The sequence below is a fragment of the Paroedura picta genome, chromosome 2, assembly GCF_049243985.1.
Source record: "Paroedura picta isolate Pp20150507F chromosome 2, Ppicta_v3.0, whole genome shotgun sequence".
Classification (NCBI taxonomy): Eukaryota; Metazoa; Chordata; class Lepidosauria; order Squamata; family Gekkonidae; genus Paroedura; species Paroedura picta.
In genome coordinates, this window is record NC_135370.1 from 21,358,487 (window position 1) to 21,377,640 (window position 19,154).

At 45.0% G+C, this 19,154-nt stretch overlaps 1 protein-coding gene across 1 annotated transcript in view; it reads left to right on the plus strand.

The window, feature by feature from the left end:
* Nucleotides 1-703: 703 nt before the first annotated feature.
* LOC143830984 (uncharacterized) overlaps nt 704-19,154 on the plus strand; it is a 39,898-nt gene continuing 21,447 nt past the window's right edge. Inside the window, exons 1-9 of the mRNA XM_077324201.1 lie at nt 704-786; nt 7,651-7,697; nt 8,692-8,853; nt 9,044-9,161; nt 10,374-10,424; nt 13,755-13,832; nt 15,435-15,491; nt 16,393-16,452; nt 18,541-18,605. Of these exons, the coding sequence (XP_077180316.1) occupies nt 769-786; nt 7,651-7,697; nt 8,692-8,853; nt 9,044-9,161; nt 10,374-10,424; nt 13,755-13,832; nt 15,435-15,491; nt 16,393-16,452; nt 18,541-18,605 (656 nt within the window). The 5' untranslated portion in view covers nt 704-768. The remainder of the gene's footprint in view (nt 787-7,650; nt 7,698-8,691; nt 8,854-9,043; nt 9,162-10,373; nt 10,425-13,754; nt 13,833-15,434; nt 15,492-16,392; nt 16,453-18,540; nt 18,606-19,154) is intronic.

A 19,154-nucleotide genomic window follows, 5' to 3' on the forward strand; every position in this document is an offset into this window, starting at 1 on the left:
TTCCAGGATCTCATTCAACCACTCAGCTACACTTTATAAAGAGTTTAATATATTTTATATAGAGTGTATTATCACAGTTCTGACACTGAGGCTCGAAACGCATTTGGTCTTATGTGCTGTTAGTTCTGTATAGTTTTTATGAACTTTTTATTCTGTTTTTTAATTGTGTACTATAATAAACAATCAACAAGTTTTACATTATTTTATTGTACAGCTCAACCTCTGAGTTCCAAAAACATTTTTATAGACATCCAAGATAGGACTGAGATTACTGTATATAATACAAAACCACCCATAATAAGAAATTAACATATTCTTTAATGCAAAGTCATAACATCTGCAAGAATGACTGTTATTCAAACTAATACAAACTGAACAAGTAGCATATGACCAAACACGCATCTCCAGGTTTTATACAAAGTTAACAGAGGGCATAAGAGCCAATAAATTACTGTATAGTAAACTGAGGGCAACGTAACCATATACAACATGTTCAAGTCTTATGCGTAGTTGGTGAGTGATGCGGTGGCTAGATAAGGCGGTCAGATAATGCAGTCAAAGCCCTTCAATGCCTGCCTCTTACAGATGATCTGTAAGGCCCTTTATCCAGTTACCTTGGAGATGGGTAAGCCTTTTATGATCTCATAGGCTGCATGCGCCTATAACCTCCTCCACACAGGCACACACACACACACATACGACATAGCTACCCCATAAGCTACAGCTGCAATCAAGTCTGAGAGACCAGAATACATTTCTTGGCCGAGAATGACAAGCGAAGGAAAGGTAGCATGGCTTGGACTGCTTACATAATTCTGTAACGATATTAAGGAGGAACTTTTTGGCTGTACTCCCATCAGGCCTAGGGAAAAAATAAAGGGGGGAGGAGAAATGCCAACCGTAAAATGTATTAGCTAACCAGTGGCTTGAGAACAACCCAACCAGCCTGGAGTATTGGTTAAGAGTGCGAACTTCTAATCTGGTGAGTTTCGGGTTTGATACCATACTCCTCCACATGCCTTGGGGTCATCAGAGCACTGATAAAGCTGTTCTGACCAAGCAAGAATATCAGGGTTCTCTCACCCTAACCCACCTCACAGGGTGTCTGTTGTGGGGAGAGGAAAGGGAAGGCAAATGTAAACTGCTCTGAGACTCCTCCGGGTAGAGAAAAGCAGCATATAAGAACCAACTGTTCTTCTTCGGTAATATCAGGGCTCTCTCAGCCTCACCTCCCTCATAGGATGTCTGTTGTCGGGAGAGGAAAGGGAAGGCGAATGTAAGCCACTTTGAGGCTCCTTTGAGTAGAGAAAAGTGGCATATAAGAACCAACTCCTCTTCTTCAAAACTCACATTCTAAGTTGTTCTTTTTAATTGCTATGAAGTCAGAGTTGATTTATGGCAACCCCATGGAGTTTTCGAGGCAAGACACGTTCAAAGGTGGTTCACCATTGCCTGCTTCTGTGCAAAGACCCTTGACTTCCTTGGGAGGTCTCCCATTCAAATACCAACCAGGGCTGAGCCTGCTTAACATCTGAGATCTGAGGAGATACAGCTAGCCTGGGATATCAAGTCAGGGTGCTAAGATGAATACCATTTGGAAATGCATACATTTTAATGGAAGATGGAACAATAAAATCCAGGGATTAAAAACACTCTTTATACAAAACACGCATCTTCCTCTTATGTTAGACATGCAGACCTGACTAGGTGTGTGCACAGGAAAAAATATCGGTACTTTTTGGACTTGGCCAAATCTGAATCACCTAAATCACTTATTTGATATAGGGGTTTGGATTATTCAGATTCGGCTGAATTGATTCGATGCCCAAATCAATTGGGCTGAATCAATTGGGCTGAATCAGACAGCTGGTCTCCAGAGATCAGCTGTTTGGCTGCTTTCTCTCCCCCCCCCCAGCTCTCTGCTGCCTGGCAAGGTGTGTGTGGGGGGCATGTAAAGGGTATGCCAAACAGCTGATCCTAACATGTTCCCCAGAAGTCCAAGTGCTCAGCAGCTTGGGATAGGTGCAGGGGGAAGGGAAGTTTAAACTGGCTGCAGATCTAACCAGTTTAAAGTGCAGGGATGAGCAATTTGGCTCTGATACATCCAAAGAATACCCGAATCAGCATTGATTTGAGTACTTCTTGGCTTATCCAAACCAAATTGCCCATCCGTATACCTGACCAGGCATGAAATAAATATTAAAGATATAAAGAGAGAAAATATATTTAAAGGAATGTTCCACTTGAATGTAATTAATACAATTTTGTTCCACTAAAAACCAATCAGTTGCTTACCTAACAATCCTATACACTGTCATGGGGTGGGTTAATATAATATCCAACCTTATTTTTTAAAATTTATATCCCATGTTCCTCCTTGATCAGCACTCGCAGTGGTTTTCTTATCCTACCCACATCCTCTATTTAATCCTCACAAAGAGGGTTGCCCTGTCCCCCCAGGCCACCAGCAGGGGATGGGGAAGTAGGCGTGTGCACCAGCTAGGCCTTCCCCGTCCTCCCCTAGTGGCCAGGAGGCTGGGGAGAGTGGCAGGCTCAGCATCCAGGGCACATGAGGAAGAGGACGGAGGTGGGGAAGAGCCTCAGATTGGCCCTCAATGGGGAAGAGCTCTCACCCTACTTGGGGGAATGGTCTCTGGTGAGGGCCAATCAGAGGCGCATGTCATTGGAGGGATCTGACACTATATGTGGTGTGATAATTAAAAAACTATTTCTATCCTGCCCTTCCCTGGTCAGCTCAGGGCAGGTAACAACTGACTTTAAAAACAAATAAATAAATTAGAACATTAAAACAATGAACTGCCTCCTCCTAATAAAAACCTTAAGATACAGCGGTAAAACTCATCCAGCACTAACATATCCGAATATCTAAGAGGGGAAGTGGAGGGAAGAGGGCGCAGGTGGAATTTGCCCCCGTCGTTCTATGGGAGGGGCCTAGATCTACTTGGTCGCCCAGCCTCAACCATAGACCTGGCGGAAGAGCTCCATTTTGCAGGCCCTGCAACCGTAGGCCTGGCAGAACAGCCTCATTTTGCAAGTCCTCTGGAACTGTTTAAAGTCCTGGAGGGCCCTGATGTCCTCAGACAGAGCATTCCACCAGCCTGGGGCCAGGGCTAAAGAAGCTCTGGCCTGAATTGAGGTCAGTTTTATCTCTTTAGGGCTGGGGACCCCAGCAGATTTTGATTACATGATCCTAATAGTCTCTGGTTGGTGTAGGGAAAAGGCTGTCCTATAGACAGAAGGGTCTCAGACCCTTTAGGGTTTTGAATGTAAGAGTCAAAACCTTGAACTTTATTTTTCTCCAATCTGGAGCCAGGGCAATCAAGAGAGCACAAGTGTAATATATGCTCTCCACTGAATCCTTGTAAGGACCAGAGCTCCTGCATTCTGGACCAGTTGGAAATGCATAAATGGCCCTTAGTGGCTGAAAATTGCAAAGCTGGGCACAGAAAAAAAAACCCAGCAGTAAGCAAGGCATGAGTATTGCTTCTCCTTATTGTTGCATATAAGGGTGCTCTTCACCCCTCCAGCTCTAAAAAAGGAATGAAGTGAGACCACCAAGCAACAGAGAAAATTTTATTTTAATAGCAAAAGGAAGATCTAAAGCAGGAGTGGCCAGACTGTGGCTCTCCAGATGGACTACATTTCCCATGAGATCCTGCCAATACACTTAAAGCTTGAGATGCAGCAGTTCTTTGATGCAACAATGATAACCACTCATCTTTACACATTCCATGACTCCCCCCATGTCTTTTTGTGACTGGTTAAAAAATTACCCTGCAGTAAAGGGTTCACTACACATGCTTGAGTTTTGCATTACATCAGTTTGTTTCTGGTTGTTTTTTGTTCTCCTTTCTCTCTATATATGGAGAGGGAAGTGTCACCTGCCACCCATTCTTTGCTGGGAAGATAGCCAAACCAGGCATGCTCTCCTAAGGATTCAGCATGGCATAGCCTTATGAATTAGCCTTCTTGCACAGTACCCCATCCCTGATGACCTTTTAACCCCACCCCCCAGGAAATAATTACCAACTCTTTAAAAGTGATGCCCAAATAGATTTCAAATCCTGCAAACAAAGTCGTCATCATGATTCAAACTGTTCAGACATGACCATCGTAGATCCTCTTATCTAAGTAAGATTCCCAACCATAATCTTAGAGCAGCTTTCACATCACTTTGCTTTGAAACAACGCCCACGGAGGTCTTGGCTGGCCGTTATAGCCGTACGCCAAAAGTTTTTGTATTTGTGGTGCACAAGCCCTGGACGATCTCCCCCCACGACATATTCGACTGTTCGCTTTAAGCTCAACCAAATTCTTGGATGAGATCTTATGCGCTTCTAACCTCCATTCTCTTGCTGAAAAGATCATTTACCTTTTATCCGACTGTGTTGACAATGTTACATATAAAGCCACATTATTTGTTTTGGCTGCAGTACTGGTTTATCCGAGCCTCTTGTGGCGCAGAGTGGTAAGGCAGCCGTCTGACAGCTTTGCCCATGAGGCTGGGAGTTCAATCCCAGCAGCCGGCTCAAGGTTGACTCAGCCTTCCATCCTTCCGAGGTCGGTAAAATGAGTACCCAGCTTGCTGGGGGGTAAACGGTAATGACTGGGGAAGGCACTGGCAAACCACCCCGTATTGAGTCTGCCAAGAAAACGCTAGAGGGCGTCACCCCAAGGGTCAGATATGACTCGGTGCTTGCACAGGGGATACCTTTACCTTTTACTGGTTTATCCATGTAACATTTGTATCACGTGCTACAGGCCCCATGGTTTAAGGGGCCCCACCCCTGCCTTGCCGGCAAAGCCCCTGAATTGGGTGACAGAGATCTTGCCAGAGAATACACGCACAGAGAGCACACACACATACATCTGGCGCTCTTCTGCCCCACCGGCTTCGACTGAGGCAGTGGAGGAGGTGGAAACAGCAGTTTCCCATAACCGGGAAATGTGGAGGATCAAAGATACTATGTCAAGCTTCTGTACTTCCAAGTCAAATAATTTTTGTCATTGAACCCAATACTCTAAATGTGTTTTGCCTTGAAAATCCCATGAGGAACCCCATAAATCAGTTGCAGCTCTATAGCAGCAAACAAAAAAAAGGGGGGGGGGGAGAAAAAGAAAAACAAACAAGGTTGCTGCACATTAATCCTAGACCTACATGGATCTGTCGTGTAAGATGTGCTTTGTTAATTGTTTGAACAGCATTTCCCCCTTAGAATGCTAAAGTTGGAAAGGGCCATCTCCAGTCCAACCCCCTGTTAACTGCAGGGTCAGCCTAGGCAGGGGTAGTCAAACTGCGGCTGCTGGCAGGGGCTCATGGGAATTGTAGTCCATGGACATCTGGAGGGCTGCAGTTTGACTACCCCTGGCCTAAAACATCCAGGATAAGTAACTGTCCAGTCACTGCTTCAAGACTGCCAGTGAGGGGGAGCTCACCACCTCCTTAGGCAGCTGATCCCACTGCCAAACTACTCTGTGAAAATGTTGTTCCCGATATCATTCACCATGTAGTTTAAACCCATTACTATCCTCTGCTCCCTGCCCTCCTTTAAGTGACAACCTTTGAAATCCTTCAAGAGAGCCATCCTGTCCCCTCTCAAGCTCCTCTTCTCCAGGCTGAACATTCCCAAGTCCCTCAGCCTTTCCTCATAGGGCTCGGTCCCCACGCCCTGGTTTCATCCTCCTCGCTCTCCTCTGCACCCTCCCCATTTTGTCCTCCTCTTTGAAGGGAGGCCTCCAGCACTCCACACTGTTGGAATTCTCGTTTTGCATCCTTGGATGTACACACTGAGGCTGAAGTGATGCATGATGGGAGGGTTCCATTTTGACAGTTAGTATATGACAGTTGTGAGAGAGAGAGAGGGGGGAGAGGGGGGAGAGAGAGGGGGAGAGAGAGAGGGGGGAGAGAGAGGAGGGAGAGAGAGGAGGGAGAGAGGGAGAGGGAGAGAGAGAGGGGGGAGAGAAAGGGGGGAGAGAGGGAGAGGGGGGAGAGAGGGAGAGGGGGGAGAGAGAGGGGGGGAGGGAGGGAGGGAGAGAGAGAGAGAGAGAGAGAGAGAGAGAGAGAGAGAGAGAGAGAGAGAGAGAGAGCCTCTCTGTTCATATTCAGGTTTTTCTGTCCGACAATGTAAAGCAATTACTATGTCTATGTTGTGAATATCAAATGAAACAACGTTATAACCAGACTGTTAACTTTATGTGAACAAGGGAAAAAGGAAGTGTCTATCTGGAGACCAGATTTTTTTTTTACCTCAGAGAAAAAGGTTACTGTTAAAGATTGTGGTTGACTGTTCTCTAGTATGTAAGTAAATGTATTCAGTTTTACTACAGTAGATGGTAGTATTATTTGAAATAAGGAAATAAGTAAGAACTTGCTGTTACCACCTGGCAGCTTTTATATACAATTTTCTCACTCCACTGAACAAACTCTGATTGGGAGCTGGAGCGTGTCCACAGGAGAGCAACCAAGATGGTGAGGGGTTTGGAGACCAAAGCGTATGAGGAAAGGTTGGGTCTGTTTAGCTTGGAGAGGAGACGACTGAGAGGGGATCTGATAACCATCTTCAAGTATTTTAAAGGGTGCCTTTTAAAGAAGTTCCTGACGGTTAGAGCAGTTTCTCGGTGGAACAGGCTTCCTCGGGAGGTGGTGGGTTCTCTATCTTTGGAAATATTTAAACAGAGGCTAGAGAGCCATCTGACAGAGAGACTGATTCTGTGAAAGCTTAATGGGGTGGCAGGTTACAGTGGGTGAGCGATAGGGTTGTGAATGTCCTGCATAGTGCAGGGAGTTGGACTAAATCACCCAGGAGGTCCCTTCCAACTCTATGATTCTATGATTAATGAAAGCTGACCAGATTCCACAAAAAGATTTCATCATATTTTATTTTTCCTCAACTAAGATATTGATAGAAATCAAAATCCCAGTATCAACCTCAATATTTTTACCATCGAATCCCAATACACCCAGGACTCCAGGAGGGGTCAGACTAATATGGTATACGGTGGGATTATGACATCTTGTGATTTTGATGTGATGCCTCTACTGATACAGCCCAAGACTGCATTCACCTTTTTTTCCGGCCGGATCACACTGTCTGTTCATGTTTAGCTTACAATCCACAAGTATCCGAGATCTAGTTCACACACACTACTCCTCAGAATATCTCCTGTCCAGTAGGCATGCTTCTCATTTTTGTGTCCCAGAGGTAGAATTCTGCACTCCTTATTGAATCATTCAACCTTCAGCGAGATACCGCATGAAGCTTCTGTGCTTCCAATACAAAGGATTTATTTATTACATTTCATCAAATAAAAAGTCCCCAAAATAACAGAAACCATAATTGTAGATTTAGGAAAAGAAGGCCTATGTGCACGGAAAGAGAATTTCTGAAGGGGGGGGGGTGCAGATATAGACTATGGGGCAGGGGGGGCAATGCTGCAGAAAAAGAAGAAATAGTGTAAGAGAGGGCTATGGAGCCAGTAAGGAGAGGCCCTCCCCCAGTGCTTCTGGTTGCCCCACTTGTAATAACAATCGCAACAATAACAATAAGGTTGTACAGCACTTGAAAGTAAACTCAACCCCGTATTCCAGGAGTGAAAAATAATTCTGAAATCTATGGTATGTCTCAGCAGATTCCTGGATCTGGTGTTGCCAACCATCAGGAAACCAACAGCACCAGGTCAGTACCTTTTGAGTTTGCTTTGGTTTTGTATCTCCAGCAAATGTGACTTGGGGGGTACTAGCCATGTGCGCCGCACACATGCGTGCACACACACACACGAATCCATATACTTCAGATACAGCCTGGAACAATTTGAGACAAATCTGAATTGCATGAATAACCCTTTTAAAAGATTTGTTTGCAATTGAATCGTTTCAGGGGATTTTTTTGTGCACATATCCCCCCTTCCCAATAGAGAGCATCTCTGCAGTCTGAGAAAGGGGAGGAGAGAGAGTGCCTGCCACGCAGCTGATAATGACAGGCACACTGAGCCCTTTAAATCCCTCCCCAAAGAAATCATGGAGAATAAGTTTAACAAGGACTACTAGCCATAGTGACATTCAGAGGCCCTAATCCTCTGAATTCCAGAGCCAGGAGCCAACATCAGGGGAACGTCTCAGCTTCTAAGCCTTGTTGTTGGCTCTCCAGAGGAACTGGTTGACCACTGTGTGAGGTAGGATGCTGGACTAGATAGATTATTGGTTTTATCCAGCAGGGCTCTTCTGATGTTCTTAGAAAGATCTTGAATCTGTTCCCTGTTGTTGGCTGCCCAGAGGAACTGGTTGGCCACTGTATGAGACAGGATGCTGGACTAGATGGATTATTGGTCTGATCCAGCAGGGGTCTTCTTATGTTCTTAGGAAGGCCTCAGCCTCTATGCCCCGTTGTTGGCCTCCAGAGTATCTGATTGGTCTCTGTGTGAGACAAGATGCTGGACTAGATGGACCACTGGTCTGATCCAGCAGGGCTCTTCTGATATTCTTATGACAAGAGGTTACAGGCTTGGAAACCAACATGAACAAAAAACTATCTAGGGCAAGGCATACAAGGTAGGTTTGCCGTACCCAGAGACGAGGTGGCATGGTACAGCCCTGTTTTGTCAGATCTTGGAAGCTAAGCAGGGTCAGGTAACCAGAGAGATAACCATTTTGCTTTTTATTGTCGCCACTAGTGACCTCTGGATGGCAACAAAGGACACTTTCCTCCAGACAAGGCATACGAACCAACGGCTGGAAGGACAGCTTCACTGTCTCCTTAAAGAAGGGGACATCATCAGAGCAAAGGACAGGGACTTACAGAGAAATGTGACCGCTATGAGGGCTGAACTCAGAAGGTATACATTTAACCATATATGTCACTGGAGGAATTGCTGAGTCCCTGTATCCTTTTTTCGGTTGAAAGTGATGATTTTCTTTAGAAATACAGATGCAAACATCAACCCAAAGCCATGTCACTTCTTCAAACTACATTTGCCATACTGAGGCAGTCATTTATTCACTTGTTTTCCCCTGGATTGTACGCAGGGTAAAGAAGGTTGAGAAGAGAAACATTTTCTTGGAGGCAGAAATCCAAGCAGGCCGGAAAAAACTGGACGAAGAGAGGGTGTCCACATCTTTGGCGGAACAGTACCTTAAAAAGCTGGTAGGCAACCATGAAGAGAAATACCACGAATGGAAGTCTGCACGGGGCCCTAAAAATGAAATCCCAGGGACCTATTGTGTTGGATCTCATGAGCAATCAGTGGAAGGTATTAACAATAGCCAGCCTTCCCCCAGTAGATCTTTCTGACTTTAGGAAAGTTTATTCCCACTGAAGAAAGAGGGGAAAAGAGGATAATTTTGCCCCCTCCCCATTGCTTCCTCCTGACTCTTGTGGCCCTTAACTCTGGGAACTATTGGTCACCTCTAGACTAGACTTCTGTAACTTGCCCTATGCAGGGCTTCCTCTGGGACTCCTCCTAAGACTCCAACTAGTTCAAAATGTAGCAGCACAGGACCTTACAGGGACCCAGTAGAAGTTGCACATGACACCAGTGCTCTTCCAGCTGCACTGATGCCAGATTAAAGACTGGATCAAGTTCAATTCCCACCACCACTACCATGCCATATAGCAGGGGGTAGTCAACCTACGTCCTCCTCCAGATGTCCATGTTTGCTGGCAGGGGCTCATGGGAATTGTAGTCCACGAACAACTGGAGGATCACAGGTTGACTACCCCTGCCATATAGCATCTGGAGTTCGGCTGAATACTGCCTAGCCCCAAGGGAGACCTCCCCCATGCCTCCTGGCCATACAGGTGCTTTGGAGGGTGGGCTCTATGGAATTATAGTCCATTCAGGTCTCTCCCCTAACCAGGTTCCTCCCCAAAACTCCAGGAATTTCCCCACCCAGAGTTAGCAAGCCTGTGACTGTTCCACTGCAATATATCCAATAAACAGATCACCTCCAGAATCTTCTGCATGCAAAGCATGTGCTTCGCTATTAAGCCCCAGCATTTCTGAGGAAACAATTGGAGGGGGGAATCATGGATAGTGAGTCCACGTCTCAGCATCAATTCCCCAATACCAACCAAAGGCTTAAGCTGTGCACAAGCCACAGATTCACTCAAGAGTTTTGGAGGAACTTGCAATCTATTGGAGTGTGCAGTAGGCCTAGGACGGTTGACTAGTTTTTCCTCTGGGGATCCTTAACTAACTCTGTAGCATGGCAACTTGCAACTGGAATAATGTAGGGTTCTTCAGAGCTTTGAGATGAGCTGGGAGATTTTCCAAGGGTTCTTTCTGACACATCAGTAAAATAACTGCTTCAGTCTGTTAGCTGTTCTGCTCATCATGATCTTTTTTCTCCCCCACAGAAGGAAAACAATGAACGTTTGCACAACAGAATGTCCGTGCTTTCAGAAGAGGCATGTATAAAGCCACTTTCAACTAGTGACATTAATGCGGGGGGTGGGGGGGTTTCCACACTTTCCCATTGTTGTTTTTTCTTAATGACTTCCTCCTGTTAGGACCCCAGCCACCCTCACTGCGCAAAAGGGGGAGTTTGTCTATGAACCTTCCTTTATAAGGCATGAAATAGTCTAAAGGTAAAGGTATCCCCTGTGCAAGCACCGAGTCATGTCTGACCCTTGGGGTGACGCCCTCCAGCGTTTTCATGGCAGACTCAATACGGGGTGGCTTGCCAGTGCCTTCCCCAGTCATGACCGTTTACCCCCCAGCAAGCTGGGCACTCATTTTACCGACCTCAGAAGGATGGAAGGCTGAGTCAACCTTGAGCTGGCTGCTGGGATCGAACTCCCAGCCTCATAGGCAGATCTTTCAGACCGCTTGTCTGCTGCCTTACCACTCTGCACCACAAGAAGCTCATCGAGATAGTCTAGTGACATGTTAACCTCCATCAAGAGGATTTTAGCAGAGTAATGTAATTAACTGCATCAGCGACCTTTCTCTCACCTGGGAACACCTCAAACAAAGAAATCCTTAAACTCTGTCAGTTTGCTAATCCTTTCAGATAGCCTACAATGCTATCTCAGCCGTTGTAACTATTCTTTTCCCAATTTCATCTCTGATTCAATCATCTACCAGGTACTTTTTTTCATCCATATGCACAAGATCATCAAACCCATTTGAGCAAAGTGGCTTTGCCCCACCCAAACACCTATTCAAAGTGAATACAAATGTTGCAGCTACCTGAGCAAATCTGAAATTACCTCACTCTGGAGGTTTCTCTTTAACTCTATGCTTCTATTCTATAGAACTCAATCAATGTTTCTTTGCCAAATATTTGTTAAAATCATTAACTAGTTCAGTTTCTTTATTTCATTCCAGTAATTAGATCAGACACGTTATTTTAGGGGCTAACTGCCTTAGGACACTTTTGGAGAATTTAAACATCACACTGAACTCAGTCTTTTGTGTACTGTCTCTAGATCCACAACACACACCTAGTTCTGGTGCTGGTTTGTCCTGCTGCTTATCTCTTCATGGAAGCCTGAACATTGGAAGGCAGCGATTGACCTTTATCCAACCCAAAATATCAATCCCCCTTTGCACCTCTCAACTTTTCTTCCTTCTTGTATACTTGTTTCGTTTAAATAGCGTGGATGTGTGTTAAGAACTTCCATTTTTCAAAAACAATCCTAATAGCTAATTCCCCTTATCATATATTCAGGAGAAGTCTATTTTAAGTAAACCCCCCCCCTTTTCCAATGTAAAAATCAGAACATCTGGGAGAGAACTGGGCAAAAATTTTAAAACTATTTTTCTCCTTTTGAAGAAATAAAATGCTTCTTTAGGTTTGATTCTGCACTCCCCCACATGCAGCCAGCTGGGTGACCTTGGGCTCGCCACGGCTCTGATAAAGCTGTTCTGACTGAGCAGTGATATCAGGGCTCTCTCAGCCTCACCCACCCCACAGGGTGTCTGTTGTGGGGAGAGGAAAGGGAAGGCGACTGTAAGCCGCTTTGAGCCTCCTTCGGGTAGGGAAAAGTGGCATATAAGAACCAACTCTTCTTCTTCTTCTTTTTCTAGGTGAGATTTTTTACATCCAAAATGCAGAGTATGAAAAGGTTTGAGGCCTTTTTTTCTTTTAGGTCCTCTTTGAGTTTGAGGCCTGGGGCAAATGGACCCTTACACACAGAGAATACATGACAGCTCTGCCTAGAGCCATTTATGTCTGGTTCTATAGGGCATAGCAACCCCCAAGTCCTGGTCTTGGAATTGCTTCTATCAACTGGCCTCTGCACTCAGCCCTCATCCTGCAAAGATCCTCCTTTTTCCAGTTCCCTGTGATAGCAGGCCTATAGATGAACACTACATCTTGTCTCTTTAAATGCTTTCCTTTGCTGCTCTTTCCTTTGCTCTAATGGGTGCTTCTGGTGAGCTGGATACTTGTTTTTCTAGCAGTGTTGATGGCTCACGTGTGGGAGGTTCATTATCAGGAGATGAACCTTCTGTAGAATCTCTCTCCAGAGACTGTGCTTCATGCTGTTTGCCGGTTACCTTTGGACCCAAACAGATAGAGCCAGATTTCTTGTTTTCCAAGGAGTTCTCCGGCACGGGCAATACATCTAGCATCTCCTTGTGCTTCACCTTTCTTGTCCTCAGTGTCTGCAGCCTTCCTGTAGCAGTCATAAAACAACTTTTTAAATTAGGGACCAAAGAGCATTTTTCTCTTTGGTTTTCGTGCATTCACCAAGTGTTTTTAGAAACTGGGAGGAACGAAGTGTGGGCAAAAGCTCAACTCATGGAAGAGGGCAGTCAGGTTGGAAACCTGCAAAATGAAGACAGATACAGCTTGATGTGAGTTTCTTACATAGTTCAATATGTGGACTTATTTTGCGTATATCCAGAAAACATTTTAAAACACCATGTTCATTTTAAAAGGAAACATTAAATGGAGCTTTTGTCTTAAGTTTTGAATGCAGAATACCAAACTTACTATAACCTCACTCCCTGACATTTTGTGGTTGGCTAAGGTTGCCAACCTCCAGGAGGGACATGTGGATCCCACAAAAATACTGCTCATCTCCAGAGATCAATTTCTTAAAATGGTTGCTTTGGAGGGTAGACTCTATAGCAGTGTACCCCACTGAGGTTTCTGCCTTTGGCTCCATCCCCAAATCTCTAAGGGTTTCCCAACCTAGATCTGGCAGTCATACTCACCTATCCTCCTCTGGTGGCCAAGAGGAACCTGGCAAGTCTATGGTTGGCTCCACCTCCTTTGGAAGCCATTTAGTTGTTGTGCATTCCACCAGTGTCAATGTTCCAAATATAGAATCATAGAGTTGGAAGGGGCCATACAGGCCATCTAGTCCAACCCCCTGCTCTACAGAGGATCAGCCCTAAGCATCCTAAAGCATCCAAGATATCCACTAAAAGGCTGGGAACCCCTGGATTAAACATACATAAGAGTGAAGTGAGATCAAAACAGACATGAAGAGGTAAAACAGCAGAAAGAGTTTCAGTAGAGTCTACTGTAGTCCCCTGGTTGGGAATCCCTGCTCTAGGGACTGTCATTCGAGTCCTAAAGCCGTCTAGCTGGGCCCAGATTCTGTCTGGAAATTATCATTCCAGGTCCAGGACAGTTCTCTGCAAATCCATTCAGCTACTTTGATGTACTGTTTATTCGTTGGCATGTATTTCCGTTCATAAATAAGGAATACAACTAAATGGCATGTATAAGGAGGCCATAGAACTGATGCTAGGTGTTTATTTTTATGTGTGTCTGAAACCAGAGTGCAGCTTTAGCCGAATCACAGAAGATCATTCAGCAGGAGTATTTGCAGCTGAGCTGTCATGTCAATAAATTACGGGTAAGCAAATTTAGAACAGCCCTGAGCAGGCAAGGCCAATCTTGTCAGATTTTGGAAGCTAAGCAGGATCGGCCCTGGTCAATATTCAGATGGGAGACCACCAAGAAATGCCAGGGTGGTTACTGTTGGAATATGCAAGATCTGCAGTGTTTGCATGATTGAATAGAATATGAAGAGTGATCTGCAGGGGGCATCATAGATGTGTGTTTAGCATAGTTAATCCAGAAGCTTCCTGATGTTTTTCCAGTTATCTCCTGATTGGCTCATTTGGAGTCGTCCTGCTCTTTGAGTATTCTTCCTCCCAGCTTGGGTCCAGGATGGAGTGAATCACGGTTTCATGAAACCCTGGGGTTTCTTGATGGCCCTTGGAAGGGTTTCCTGAATGGGTGGGAGTTAATTAATTTTTAAGATATTTTTAAAAACTGTTAAACGTTTATCAGGTGATACAAACTTAGATCATCATGTCGACCTGCCCTGCCCCAAAATGGCTAGTGATGGGCCTGGAGGGGGTGGGAATGGGAGGTGCCGCAGGTGGGCCTGTGCTGTGCACAGCTGTGCTTAACAACCGTATTCTGCACCATCACACCACTTCTGGAGTTTCTTGAAGCCTGAAGAATGTTTCAGGGGTTTCTCAACAGTAAAACAGTTGAGGAAGGCTGGAGTGAATAAAGACAACGTAACAGTTAGACAGGACTCTCTCTTTCTATGCAAAGTTGTTTGTCTACCAAATAAAACTATTTTATTCTTTAAAGCAGTGGTCCCCAACCCCCGGTTCGGGGACTGGGACCGGTCCGTGGATCAGTCAGTACCGGGCCGTGGCTCCTCCTCGTCCTCCTCCCCGGTTGCTGCCTCGGGGGCTGCCCTGCCACTCTGCCACCGGCTCACCTTTGGTGCTCTCCAGCGACCGCCATGGCTGGGGCTCCCCCTTGGTGTGGCACTGCACAGATGCTGCTGGCAGAGCCCCCCAGTGGACAGCAGGAAATCAGGGGCACCGGCAGGAAAGCAAGCGGAGCACGGGCACAGGCGGCAACGTCCCTCAGCAAAAGACTACCCCCTCCCCGGTACTCAGTAAAATTGTCAAGTGTTGATTGGTCCCCAGTGATAAAAAGATTGGGGACCACTGCTTTAAAGCACCCTGGTGCTGCAGATCTTGCAAATTTAAACTCTGACAACACATGCTAAATGCAGTTTCAATCCACTTCAGCAACCTTTGCAGGTGGATTTTGCCATTTCACACAGTAAAATCCAGTTGCAAAGTGCATAAAAATGGGTTGAAAGTGCATTATTTAGTGTGTGTTAAAGTGTCAAGCAATGGCAAACCACCTAAGTATCACTTGCCTTGAAAACCCTATGGGGTCACCATAGTTTGAATGCAACTTAATCCCGTCCCCTCAGCCCCCCGCCTGGAAAAAAAAATCAGAACAAGCAAAACAAGACAAGACAGAATAAGTATATGCAAAATAGAGCTATGAGCAATGAAAACTGAGTGTCAGTAAAAATTGACTTGTATATCTGATCAGTCTTTGGGGAACTGGAAATATCAGTGGGGAAAGTCTTTGTTAAAAATGTCCCCAAATGAGTAACGTGTTTGTTGTTTTTTAGAGACAGATTCAAGAATGCAAACTGTCCTGTGCTGAGAAAGATGAAGTTTTAGCAAAGGTAAACTTATACCCCAAAAACATCCAGCCCAGACCAAATTTAAAAACTTCTATTTTACCAGTTTCAGTTTTACACAACTGTTTATTCCTTTCTTCTTCCACACTCCTTCCCCAATATTGTACCCTTTTCCCAACTGCCTGGGACTCATGGGCAGTTCTTCAAGAATTCAAGGAGTTGGCGGGATCATCCCAATAGTGACACTCTTAAGAAATTTCACATGTTTCTGTGGTGTTAACCATAGAGTTAAGGGGGAATTCCACCTTCATGCAGAAGTGACATCACATCCTCTCAAACCTCCACTATTCACATCTCTCAATATTTTCCTAGGCAGTGTTGTGATCCCTATTTAGAATGTTGCATTCATGTTTTGCTAAATATAAAACTAATAGCCCTTTAAGAGGAAAAATACTGCACTTAACATTCATGAAAAAAATAGATGTTTGTCTTATCCTATACATTTGAAATCCAAGTTTTTCCAAAATATGTTTCATTTATTTAGATTTTAAGACAGCTCCCTCCCCCAAGATAAGAAAAGTTTAACCTTACAGCCAACCAGGCATTCCTTAACAGAACATTCAGGGCTAGTCAAACTGCGGCCCTCCAGATGTCCATGGACTACAATTCCCAGGAGCCCCTGCCAGCGAACGCCATGGACATCTGGAGGGCCGCAGTTTGACTACCCCTGAACTAAATTAACAACAAAACATTTGTCAACTTGTGTGATGAGGTTTCCAGTACCAGATAATTCAACTTGGCATGTGGCAAATGTCATTAATGTGTTACCTGGAATAAAACACTTAGAATTCCCGTAACCAAAAACTATAATTGTGCTGAGCAAGAAATCCATGGCTAGGAACGGTAGAAGAAAACAGGGGTAACTAAAGGCATGTTTCTTTTTCAGATGAAACGTGAGAGTCGGAAGGTAGAGGAGTGCATTAAGGAATATGAAGAGGCAATACAGGTGCTTCGCAGTTGAAAGATGGAATGAGATTGTCACCATTTACCAAACTAAAACTATGATGTAACAAGAAGTGTTGGTTTTTATACCCCGCTTTTTACTACCCAAAGGAGTCTTAAAGCAGCTTACAATCGCCTTCCCTTCCTCTACTCATAACAGACACCCTGTGAGGTAGGTGGGGCTAAGAGAGCCCTGATAGAAACTGCTCTGTGGAAACAGCACTATCAGGACTGTGAAGAGTCCAAGGTTACCCAGATGGCTGCATGTGGAGGAGCAGGGAATCAAACCCAGCTCACCAGATTAGCAGCTGCAACTCTTAACCAATACACAAAATGGGGGTGGCATAAGATTGTGGAATTTGGGCTTGCATTCCACATTCCACTGTTCTCCGCACACAAGTGATGGGGTTATCCCTCATTTCTGCTAACAACCATTAGGTAGTATTCCTGGTGATATTATCTATCTTTACAGATGTGTGGAAATACCCAGAGTGTTCATCAGCTACAACTGATGAAAAGAAACATAGAGGTATCCTTCTGTTGATGTCAGGAAGGATTCCTAGTCACAACAAAACCATATTCCCATGTGCAGGACACAAGATCCTGGAGGGAAATGTTAACCTCAAAAGTGTCAAGTCTCCTAATATGTGGCTCTGAGACAACTTAATTATGTTTATGTTATATATATAGATTAATATGGAAAGTAAAAGGTGAATGATACAGACAAGCTGTATTGGAAGATCACAGAACTTACAATTTGACGGCCACCGTGCCATATATCAGTGGTACCCAGGGCTCAATCAGTACAGAGAGTCACATTCGCAGTTACCAGCAACAAAAAGGGCCACCTCTTGGGTTGCCAAGTCCTGCAGAACTGGGCTTGGAGCCTGGGGACAGCAGCACTTGGGGAGGGACCTCAGTTGAGTATAATTGTAGAGCCCACCCTTCAAAGCAGTCATTTCTTTAAGGGTAACCAATCTCTGTTTTGGAGATTGATTCTAATTGTGGTAATTAGGGTAAGCAAACCCCCATTGGGGGCACCAGCAATCCCCAAGTGTCAGGTCCCACCTCCCTGCTACCATTCAGCTGGCTAAAGGTAAAGGTTAAGGTATCCCCTGTGCAAGCACCAAGTCATGTCTGACCCTTGGGGTGACGCCCTCTAGCATTCTCATGGCAGACTCAATACGGGGTGGTTTGCCAGTGCCTTCCCCAGTCATTACCGTTTGCCCCCCAGCAAGCTGGGTACTCATTTGACCACCCTCGGAAGGATGGAAGGCTGAGTCAACCTTGAGCCAGCTGCTGGGATTGAACTCCCAGCCTCATGGGCAAAGCTTTCAGACGGCTGCCTTACCACTCTGCGCCACAAGAGGCTCTTTCAGCTGGCTACAACAACATAAAAAAAGAACCTATCCTAGGCTACAATAAACAATTTCACAATGAGTGCAACAAACTGCCCCGTACCTGTGAGCCAAAGGCCACATATATATAATTTAAATCCTGCCAAGAAGAATTGATCCTATTGAAGGACTTCATTAGCAAACAAAAAAACAACCATTGATGAAAACTGACTTGAAAATGGTTATAATCTAGAGGCCGTTTTGGTTGTTCAAATAAAAAGAAGAGATTAGACACATTTGTTGCACTCATTGTGAAATTGTTTATTGTAGCCTAGGATAAGGTTCTTTTTTCTGTTGTACTCAATTTGAACCATCCTTTTTTTCGTGGTGTACCTACCATTCAGCTGGCTGGCAGAGGACATTTACCCAGGTAAAGAGGGCCATCCCTCCCACGTGCAGCAACAGGTCTACATAACTGCCCTTGTGACCTGGAGATGATGCTATCACTTCTAGGATGGCAGGGCAATGCTCTGGTATTTGGCCAAAACCTCTATGGTAGAAGCCAAATTTACCATAGATTTACCATAGATTTTTTTGCCCCAATATCCGAGTGTTGCCCCAGTGTCCTGGAAGTGACATTTCTTTTGGTTTACATGGGTAGTGACAGACATGTCACTGTAGTTTGATGTAGGGGTGTGCATTTGACTAAGCAAGCCAGAGTGACTGATGAGAGACCTTCAATGTATTGGTTGCAGGTTCTTGAGGACAGAGAGCAAACCCAGAAGGATAAAATGTCAGGATTTGCAGAAAAGAGCCTTCGGTAAGACTTCCCTACAATCCCCAATTCTTTCTGTATCCCAAAGAATCATAGAGTTGGAAGGTACCTCCAGGGTTGTCTAGTCCTGCCCCTTGCATAATGTAGAAATTCACAACTACCTGCCTGCCCACAGTGACCCCAATTTCATGCCCAAGTGTTCCCCACCACCACCACCAAACATCTCCAGAATCCAGCCTGGCCTGGAGAAAATTCACCTACCATCCCACAGTGGCAATCAGCAATTCCCTGGGCATGCAAGGAAAGGCCACAGGAGCCAAGTTCAGATACAAGTTCATAAAATCAGCATTCTTGTCAGATGGCTATCTAGCCTCTGCTTAATTACCAAGCAGGTTGCTGAGTTCTTATCAACAGTTATTTTGCTTAGGTCTAAAAGGACAAGGCATTGAAGGACTTGCATTTATTCTTATCATTGTTTTTTGTTCGCTGATATGTTTTATTGTATACTAGGAATCAAGCCCGCTGTAGTCACAATACAGCGGGTGCTAGATTATGGTCTCGGTGCCTGCGAGCCTGCAGGCCGGCGGCACGCGG